At 41.9% G+C, this 11,195-nt stretch overlaps 1 protein-coding gene and 1 long non-coding RNA gene across 2 annotated transcripts in view; one reads left to right on the forward strand and one right to left on the reverse strand.

Annotated features, from left to right (window-relative positions):
- The first annotated feature begins 5,344 nt into the window (after positions 1-5,344).
- Positions 5,345-11,195, forward strand: part of LOC125285313 (ryanodine receptor 1-like) — a 118,157-nt gene continuing 112,306 nt past the window's right edge. The window contains 1 exon segment of the mRNA XM_048229717.1: positions 5,345-5,655. Within this exon segment, the coding sequence (XP_048085674.1) occupies positions 5,608-5,655 (48 nt within the window). The 5' untranslated portion in view covers positions 5,345-5,607.
- LOC125284371 lies at positions 8,895-10,914 on the reverse strand. Its single transcript, XR_007191858.1, has 5 exons — positions 10,636-10,914; positions 10,218-10,330; positions 9,897-9,972; positions 9,657-9,783; positions 8,895-9,295 (listed from the first exon to the last, which is right to left on the reverse strand). It is a non-coding gene; the product is annotated as an uncharacterized LOC125284371 (long non-coding RNA).

Consider the following 11,195-nt stretch of genomic DNA (forward strand, 5'->3'; position numbering starts at 1 on the left):
TGCAGTTTGAGGTGGTTAGCTGTGTTTGTGCAGGTCATCAGGTAAACCTCGTACTTAGCCTCTCCAGCAGGTGGAGCTGTAGGAAAATGGTGTTCCATTGTAGAGCTCCCTCAGCCACAGTGACCGTGCTGCATGCCTAAATCATCTCTCTCTCTCCTCTCCTCTCTTTCTCTCTTCCTCTCTCTCTCTTCCTCTCTCTCTCTCTCTTCTTTCTCTCTCTATCTCTCTCTCATCAGCTCAGTGGCTCCTCTCTAGCCTCTAGCAATGGGCCAGCTGTCAGTCCAGTCTGGATGTCCAGTTTGTGGTGATCCTGCTGCACTAGAGGCTATTGAAACAGCACAGGGCACTGCCTGATGATCGCTGGGCAGACGAGGAGTGTGACTTGTGATCAGGGACGCGGCGTCCCCGTGTTTGCGTGCAGTCCACTATAGACGTGAACGACCGCTGGTATCCACAGTCCAGATTTGTAGCCTCCTGCCAGCCCAGATTTACTGCCACTGTAAACGACTCCAGCTGTTTTATACTGAAATATTGTGATCTGTCTGCACCAGGCGGTTGGGAATGTTCTCTCTCTATCTCTCTCTCTCTCTCTCTCTCTCTCTCTCACACACACACATTTTTTTTTACGATGCAAAGGGAGCTGCTGGTCTGTGGCTGCCTCTTTCTAATGCTGTACTCCACTGCCATACAGTACATGCGGGACCAATCTCTCTGTCTGCGTTTACATGACCCCCCGAGCATTTCTGGGCAGGTGAGAGGAGACTTGTTATTTGTAAAGCATCCTTTGCCTGCTAGTCTCCACTCACCTCCTTGATGAGAGCATCTGCCCCCCCCCCTCCCCTCCCCTCCCTTCCCTGGCCATGTCTGAGGATCACTGGTCAGGGTTAGTGATTATTTATACTGTAGCCCACTCTGTAACACAGTAAGCAAGTGGTTTCATAGCCAGGATGCTCTGCCTGACTTTACCATCCCTGCCACTCCTCTGGGCCAGGATGCTCTGACAGACGTACAGCAGCACCACCTGCTCCTCCGACTCCGGATCTCCTCACACACACACACACTCCCTGACCGGTCCTCCGACTCCCCTCTACTCCTCACACACACACACACATGCTCTGTCTGCACAGGGCCTTCGCTCCTGTCAACACATTTCTAGCAAGCTCAGCTTCTAGTCTCTCTCTCTTCTCTCTGTCTCTCTCTCCCCCTCCTTCTGTCAGTCACATGTGTATATACCGAATACTAACCCTCATCATCTGGACCTTGCCATACTGTCATTCTTGTGTTCAATAAAGGTTACAAAAAAATCTGATTCTCCTCTGTTTGTTTTTGTAAATGACCCAATGCCCTGCTGGGTGCATGTCCAGTCAATTATCAGTGGGTTAATTTAAAATCAGCTTTAAACTTGTGAAAATAACACAGAGACATAGCGGTCATTTGAGCACCATAGTCATATTGGATAAGGCAAATGCAATACAACTTTGGGCTAGTCTGTAGCATAGGCTCAAAGGCTGTCTGTTTGAGCACCATAGTCGTATTGGATAAGGCAAATGCAATACAACTTTAGGCTAGTCTGCATAGCTAGTAGCATAGGCTCAAAGGCTGTCTGTTTGAGCACCATAGTCGTATTGGATAAGCCAAATGCCATACAACTTTAGGCTCTCTCTCTCTCTGCATAGGCTCAAAGGCTGTCTGAGTCCATCAGACCAAATATTTTCACTTTCATTGGTGAGGTTTTAGGGAAGAAGGTGGCAGGACACAGCAGAACTTTGTGCCTTGCAATACTCTGGACCAACTTTCCCCTTGCCTCACAGCAAGCAAGGGTTAAACTCTTAAACCAGCTCTTCCATGTTTCTTCCCTTGTTTCCCACCTCCCCTTTCTGTGTGACATAAGCCTGCCTTAAATAGGCTAGGCAATTACCCAATTTAGTCTTTGGACTGAACCATTTGAGCGAGTGGCGGGGGGACAAAGACACATAAATAAGTAAAAGGTGAGAGCATGTGAATGTGGTTGCAAAGTCTCTGTGTTGCAGTCTTTCAACAGTTTAAAACATAGGAGGATAGTGAACAGGTTAAAACATAGTGAACAGTTTAAAACATAGGAGAATAGTGAACAGGTTAAAACATAGGAGGATAGTGAACAGTTTAAAACATAGGAGGATAGTGAACAGGTTAAAACATAGGAGGATAGTGAACAGTTTAAAACATAGGAGGCTAGTGAAAACATAAGAGTTTAAAACATAGGAGGATAGTGAACAGGTTAAAACATAGGAGGATAGTGAACAGTTTAAAACAGGAGGATACTAAACAGTTTAAAACATAGGAGGCTAGTGAAAACATAAGAGTTTAAAACATAGGAGAATAGTGAAGAGTTTAAAACATAGGAGGATAGTAAACAGTTTAAAACATAGGAGGATAGTGAAGAGTTTAAAACAGGAGAATAGTGAACAGTTTAAAACAGGAGAATAGTGGACAGTTTAAAACATAGGGAATAGTAAAGAGTTTAAAACAGGAGAATAGTGAAGTGAAAAGTAAGGTCTCCTTTTCCACACAGACACTTCTGTTAAGTCCTATTTCTGTAAGTTAAGTGTAGTCATCTAATGTCCTGCTCCCAATCTGGCTAGTTTTTACAGTATGTACAGATGAATGACTTGGTCTTTCTGTTTGATAACAAGACAAGGACGCAACAAATCAGAAAGGATTGAAGAATAGACCTGCAGAAGAAATGGACCAAGTCCAGTTTGATATATTGTCAGTGTTGTAGTGGAGGTGAAACATAAGTAAACACAGTTTATCCACCTCTCAAAAGAGTTTATTTACCAATTGCAACTTGAGGTATTCAACAATCTCAGTGTAAGGCCCCAGCTGTGGCGCAACTGGCTGGGGCACCTGCACCGTACGCCAGCGACCCGGGTTCGATTCCCGCCCCGTGGTCCTTTCCTGATCCCACTCGCTTCCTGTCATTTTCCACAGTCCTATCAAATTAAAGGCATAAAAAAATATTTAAAAAAAACAAAACAATCACAGTGTATTATCCACTTTTACAATATATACACTCACTCAACACTCTAGGAATCATTTAATACCACCGGCATTGTTATAAATATTGGACAATAACTTTGACCATCATCAAGCGTGTTCTGAATGCCTTTTTTAAAAATCTGATACCGCATGGTGCAGTCCACCTTACCGTGATCACAGAATTCATAGTTTACCCACCTCTTATTTTACCACTTCACCCCTGGATACTGTGTAATATCTATTCAGATGTGAATACTTGCTGACCACATAAGACAGACATTTTTTTTATTTAAAGGAACCATATGTAAGATTGTGGCCAAAACTGGTACTGCAATCAGTTTCAAATTACTGTAGAGCGGTGTAACCCCTCCCCGCTGACTCGAGGTTGCCAACCCAGATGCCGAAACACTACTGACTTTGTGATTAGTAGATAGGTGGAGGGTAGCGCGTCAGGCCAAAACACAACATGACATGACAAAACACAACATCAACATCAGTTGAGGGCTGCAACTTCACTTTTTAAATGACAATATTTTGGACAGACTACTGTTGTCAGTGATATTAGTATTTGAAATGAACATGATTTCGTAATGTCTAGTGACATATCAGGGCCATTTTATGATTAATTGAAATACATTTCTTACATACGGTTCCTTTAATAGTTAATTACAAGTCCCTGCTGAGCCACAGTAATTTTATATGTAACACTGTAATAATAAATAACGTTTACAGTGTACATGTTTACAAATGTTGTAAAGTAATAAAATACTTAACCGAGAGTTTGATTTGCTTTGGTCAGTTCCCACTATGAGTCAAACATTCAGCTGCACCAGAGAGGAGACACAACACTCCAAACATCCTCCATAGATACGCCAGTATGGCAGTTGTCTACACATTCCTTTATGCGTCCCCATTTATTTGAATAGGGAAATAGCTGCCTGATAACTGCCCAAAGTGCGTTACAAGATGGCAGCCGAGTGGGGGGACTTGCCTTTAAGGACTTTGGCTGTACACCTATTACTGTAACAGAGGCAGTGGGCTGATATATTTCTCCTCCCCACCACCGGAGGCCAACAGTCACACACAGAGACATTGCACACACACAGTGCAACACAAGGTAAGGGTATGGTTATGGTTGTGTGTGTTATTTCTATTGAAGACACACACACACGCACACACACACTGGATGTTTGATTCTGTGTAGACTTACATGAACAGCTTTGCTTTATTGGGCAAGTTGCCATCCTCTCCAACAATACATAAGAATAGCTCAGGTGCTCAGACAGATGTGAAAGCAAAAACCCAAAGCTCTTAGCAAACACCTGTGAGCATGTTGTGCTTTTAAAAATGGGACTTCGTCAGAAGGACATTCTTATTGAGTTCTTTGTCATCTGACATCATATGACGTTATAACTGGTGCCACGTCAGAAGCCGGCTGAAGACAAACAGACGGCAATGTGTTTATTGTGACAAAACCCATGAGGATGATCAGCTGCAATGATCTCATGATTTGTGATCAGCTGTAATGATCTCATGATTTGTGATCAGCTGTCTTATTGACTTGGGCTGGATTAGTGCCAGGTCTAGACTAAAGCCAGATCAGTTCTAGAACATGGCCAGATTGGTGCCCATGTTGGGCCAGATCGGTGCCCATGTTGGGCCAGATCGGTGCCAGTGTTGTGCCAGATCGGTGCCAGTGTCTAGCCTGGGTGTTCCCATGCTGCCTTGCGCGCGATTTGATTCACGCTGCTAAGGCAGCCTGGAGACCATGGAGCAAATTTTCGCCTGAGATAGGGAACCAATCACAGAACAGGTGGGAAAGCAAGACGATGATGAGCTATGCACAGACGCATTTGATAGACATCCGTGGCACCCAATAAACGGATCTGGTCATTTTTTTCAAATACGAGAAAATGAACGTTTGGTTCCCAGACCACGTCTCATTGAGAAGTGGTGGCGCTAGCCAGGATAGCCAGTGTCGGGCCAGATCGGTGCCAGTGTTGGGCCAGATCGGTGCCAGTGTCGGGCCAGATCGGTGCTAGAGGGGGTTGATGTGTAGGGGCTGGTGTCTGCACCTGGCAGACGTCCAGACTCATTAATCATGTCTGAATGAGGTGGAGAGGGAGGCAGCAGGCCTTTATACACCATCCTCAGGAGTTATTTTGGGGTCTCTGTGTGTGTGTGTGTGTGTGTGTCATGGTGTGTGTGTGTGTGTGTGTGTGTGTGTGTGGGAGGGGGCACCGTACTAACTGTCACACTCCTGCTTGCTCACACACTCCAGTTACCTCCCCCCTGAAGCAGTTCAACTCTCGGTGGGCGCTCTCACACACACACACACACACACACACACACACATTCGGAACCGTGGCCTGCGTGTGAGAGAGACAGAGCAGAGGAGAGGGTTGGAAGACGGACACAGACGAAGAGAAGGACACAAGGAGAGTTAAAAAGACGGAGAGAAGGACACAAGGAGAGTTAAAAAGACGGAGAGAAGGACACAAGGAGAGTTAAAAAAAGACAGAGAGAGAGAAAGAAGAGAAGAAGAGGAAAGAGGAGTAGTGGTCTCCGTGACGACCGAGGCTCGGCAGGATGGCAGAAGCTGCAGATGGAGACGAGGAGATACAGTTTGTGAGGACGGTACGTTTTATACACACACACACACACACACACACACACACACACACACACACACACACACACACACACACACACACACACACACACACACACACACACACACACACACACACACACACACACACACACACACACACACCTGCCCTCTGATCTGATCTGATCTGGTGTGACTGTAGTCCAGTTTCTGTCTCTTAAATCTGAGCACTACAGAGCCACTCTGGTGACACACTGATAACTCACACGTGTGTGTTTGGGTGGACTTGGAGTGAGTTTGTCTGTCTGTGTGTGTGTGTGTGTGTGTGTGTGTGTGTGTGTGTGTGTGTGTGTGTGTGTGTGTGTGTGTGAACTAAGGGTGAGTTTCTCAAGTGCATTTGTGTAGAATAGGGTTGAGTTTGTGTGTGTATTTGTGTTTGTGTGAATTTAGAGTGAGTTTATGAGGGGGTTTGGGGTGTACATGCAGCGAGTTTCTAATGGACATTTGTGTGGATTTTGGGTGAGTCTCTAATGGACATTTGTGTGGATTTTGGGTGAGTTTCTAATGGACATTTGTGTAGATCTTGGGTGAGTTTCTAAAGTGCATTTGTGTGGACTTGGGGTGTTGGCCAGAGATGGACAGGAGCAGGTGTGTTGGCATTGTTATCTATTTATACCAGGCCACTCTGACAGGGACGCACACCGGATTGTCACCCACACCAGAACTGGGTTGAACACTTCATGCCAGCTGACAGCTGACAGGCTAACTTGTGTGTGTGTTTGTGTGTGTGTGTGTGTGTGTGTGTGTGTGTGTGTGTGTGTGTGTGTGTGTGTGTAGACAGACATTACCAATCACCTTATACATTTCTCATCCCCTTTCCAATATATTGCCAATCACCTTACACAGTCAGACATTACCAATCAACTATCACAGACATTACCAATCACCTATCACAGACATTACTTATCACCAATCACAGCAGACATTACCAATCACCAGAGGCGGACAGAGTACACAGCTTCATTACTTGAGTAAAAGTACAGATACCCTTTGCTAAATTTTACTCAAGTACAAGTAAAAGTACAAAAGTCAGATGTCTACTTAAGTAAAAGTACTGAAGTACTTGTTTTTAAAAGTACTTGAGTATTAAAAGTACAAGAGTACATTTTCTAAATATGGCATTACTACTGCCACAGTGCTTACATGTATGTACAGAAACGTTCTACATGGAGTTATGAAAAATGTTAATGTTAATACTTTGGAGAATGTAAAAGGAATTGAAAGTAAAATCAAGTCATTTTCATCTTTTTACCATGTTGCCAGGGATGGGCAGTCTTTCTAATACATGTATTTAAAATACGTATTTCAAATACAAAATACTATTTTGTAATTGAAACACTTGAAGCAAACACTATCATTAACTTGTTCAGAAAATTGAAATACTGTAGTCTGGCGAGGTGGGGCCACGGGTTGGCACATTCCCGGGATGGACCTGCTGCGTCTTCATCCATTGTTTGGTCCATGGTTTCGTCTCTTATCTAAATCTGACCATGGAGTTGACTTTGGCGGAAAGCTGAAGGTGATTGCTAATAGGCTGTCCCAATCAGTGGTGCCTGCCCAATCCAATCACGTTTGAGAGGGAAACAACAAATTGAGGGTTTCGAGAATTTTCTTTTTTACTTTTTTTTTTTAGAAGTAACAGGTACTCACGGTTATGGATAGAAATGTAGTGGAGTAAAGAGTACAATATTTGCCTCTCAAATGTACTTGAGTAAAGTCATGAGTACTCCCCAAAAATAATACTTGAGTAAAGTAAATATCCCTTAAAATTGTACTCAAGTACTGTACTCAAGTAAATGTACTCCGTTACTGTCCGGCTCTGCCAATCACTTATAATAGATAGACATTACCAATTATCTGTCACAGACATTACCAATCGCCTATCAAACAGTCCTGACTGTTCCAGGGATGAGGGAGTTTTATGCGTGTGGCATGAAATAAGAGTGTGTTGTGAGAGTGTGTGAAAATGTCTGCTAATGTGTGAGCAGTGTGATTGAAGAGTTCTGTTGAAGAGAGAAGAGCTATTTGGGCTTGTACACACACACACACACACACACACACAGAGAGAGAGAGGACTGCAAAGATGATGACTTGTGACTTAGTCATACAGGGTGTTGTATGATTACATCTTGAAATGATTTGACATTGTGTGCCACATTCAAACCGCTCAACACATTCTCCTGCTGAATCAGGTGGCAATCAGTGTCTCTTTAGGCATATCATCACATACAACTGGGATCTATGCAGGGACCTATGGCCACACACACACACACATACACACACACACACATAGAGGGCTTTCCACGCTATGGTACACATTCCTGAGCCACACACTCATAAGCTGCTTTCAGACATAGGTGTAAGTCTGATCAAGCGGTTGGGCCGTATATCTGAACAAGACATTCTGACATTTTAAAAGTCCGAACTCTTACACTACTTCCCTCCTAGTATTTCGGACAACATTTTGTAAATATGCTCATGTCTGAAAGAAGCGAAGAACATGCGGAGATTCTGTTCATGTGCGTCAGTGTCGTTCACACATAATGTCCGCATGTTAGCATTATATCTGAATCACTCGAAGGGTCGGGCCACATATCCACATCCCACAACCCAGATCCAAGGATGTAGTGAAGGCTAAACGCAAGTAAACACAGTTTATCCACCTCTCAAAAGAGTTTATTCACCAATTGCAACTTTTAAAATTTAAAAATCACAATGTGTTATCCATATTCACACTATCACTGGGTGAAAAGGCTCTGAATCAGGGAATATTCATAGTGATATATTTCCTGATATGTGTAATATCAGGAAATATATTGGTTGATATGCTCCTGATATTTTAGTGCCAATTGCCATATCAGGAGCATATCAAAAGTCCTGAATGGGACTGCGACGACATGCAAGATATCCAGACTTCATATTCTCACCTGATATGATCCATGTTTCAAGTATTAGCTACTTATATGACCCCGGACACCTCTTGTTCTTGTTCCCATATACCCCCTGATATGTCAAACATGGGACTACGCATATACAGCCCATATACTGCCAGACACAGCTAATTTTGCAGGCATTTATGTGTATGCCTTTATTTGCTTTTCGATAGGCTTTATGCCTTTATTTTTTAAATGAATCATGTTATTTATATATGGTGATTTATGTAATGGTTTTAAATGTGAGATAGTACATAACCATCACTGAGCTTATTGTGCATCTTTAACTTAAATAATATTTCACATTAATTTTACATACACTTAATTACATTATTTACTTACACCTGCTAAATCCCAATGACTTATTTTACTTTACCATGAAAATTCATATACTGTACGACAGGCAATAAAATTTGTTACATGGCCTTTATTGTATTTATCAATCAATATTCAAATCAACACAGTAGGGGGCTTACGCAGTGACACTCGCCCCCTTTCAATGACCTGCCTCGAGTGAGAACAGAGACTTCTGCTTGACCACAGTGCTTTAAACAGTCCATGGTCTGGGCGTGCAACGTCCTTTAAAACATTTTGGGCCCTTGTCCGTACTCTTCTGGTATAGATGGTAGGGAGAGGTGCTCTGATGGTCCCTTTGGCAGTAAAAGTCAGGTATCTGTAAAAAGAGAAAGAAAGTATATGTTACAATTGACCCTGTCCGTGAATATAATTAACTCAGCTTGTGTGACAAATAAAAGCAAACCCACAATAGCAGCCTAGACGTCAGGTGCAATAGTTAGAAGTAATGGAGATATGTATTACAGTTGTGCTCATAAGTTTACATAACCTTAGCATACACATACATTTAAAAATCATCTGATCTTAATGCCTTAATAAAAAAAAAATGAGAAAATCCAACCTTTAAGGAACACTTATTTATTTACGATACATTATTCGTTCACAAAGAAAATTGCTGTCCTTAAAGGTTAGATTTTTCCTAATTTAGGCATTAAGATCAATTTCCAAAAGTATCATACCTAATTGCAACACTGTCTGCAGAAGCTCTTTCCTTCTTGCTTAAACCACCTTTCTTAGACAAGGTCCTCCCCCATCTGACGTGCAGTGCCAGCCTCTGGCTCCAGGCTGGGACTTGCTGGATGGCACCTAAAAAAATAAAACAGCAATTGCTATACATTATGTTATTGTTAAGATAAAAATCAAACATTAAAAAATAAGTTGGTAAGTCAATCAGGTGTTCAAACAAAAATGATAATTACCTTATGAAGGCACCCTTGCCACCATCACCATCAATGTTAATTATTGATATCAGTTTATTTGTGAGGGTTTCAGTTTCTGTAAATAGAAAATAAGATTTAACTAAATTATGATTATGCTCAGTTTGGCATATATTCAACACATTATTTACATTACCACCAACATAATGGTAAACATGGCTAAACTTCAAAATTCAAGACTATTATTAAAAACGACAATAATGATGATTAGTTCCTGTATTAATGCATTACAATGCACATTTGTCAAACAAATTAGAGTGTGCACAGTGACATAGCCCTCATTCAAAACACACAAACACTTACAGCATGTTGAGGGCAGCAGCCATGGCTTCATGGCAACTTATTTTGTATGGAAGTGGCACACATTTGGAATATTCCAGAATGCACTCAGTGAAGCAGTCCTCACAACTCACTGCCTGCAAACAGAGAACAGAGGGAAATTAAGATTAATAAATTGCAAAATAAGCTTACACATAACGTGAAAAGACTATCACTGAAGCACTAATGCCCTCACATGCATCTTAAATAAACACATGACTTGGCACAAGTCAGGTACAACCAAATAAGGGCTATGAAATGAAGAACATAGCAAACGTTAGCATTCTAGCTGATTCTAACATGATGGTTAACAAACGGTTTTGGTTAACATTAATGCTAAAAACAGTATTTTCCTAATTAATTCCAGTTTTCAATTGGCATACAAAAGTACTGTAGTTCTTACCTTGGATATGATGACGGCAGAGTTTGTACAGCTTGCCTCAGATGCATGACAGAAAAGTGACGGTTGAAGTCACCACCAGTGGCAAGGAGTTCGTTGAAAGGTCAGTCAGGGGTGGGGGATGGGTATGCTGTGTGTGCGCATGCGCTTATCGAGAGGCAAAGCATAAGAAATCGTGGCCTGCATATTTTAGTTACATTAAAATGACTACCAAACTGATTTTGTAGAAGTGTCAAAACATAGTAGCCAAGTGGGCTATTACTACTATTATGATTAACATTATTGGTTCTCATATAGTTTGACGTCAATTTCATTTGAAGCCTTGTTCCTTAATTAAATCAACATTGGTTTATCAGTCACCCACGTTTTATAGACAAGTTACACCATGATTGATCCATTGTTACATTGGCCCACAAGGAAGCTTGTAATGTTAAAATAGTATGAAATTATAGATGCTCAACTTTAACAAGTTTAATAAGCCTTTCTTATGTGTTATGGTTTGTAGCATATAGTATGTATTTATTTTCATTATAGGCTATTGATTGAATTGTTTATTATTTCTA

The sequence above is a fragment of the Alosa alosa genome, chromosome 2 (genome assembly GCF_017589495.1).
Source record: "Alosa alosa isolate M-15738 ecotype Scorff River chromosome 2, AALO_Geno_1.1, whole genome shotgun sequence".
In the NCBI taxonomy this organism is placed as follows: Eukaryota; Metazoa; Chordata; class Actinopteri; order Clupeiformes; family Clupeidae; genus Alosa; species Alosa alosa.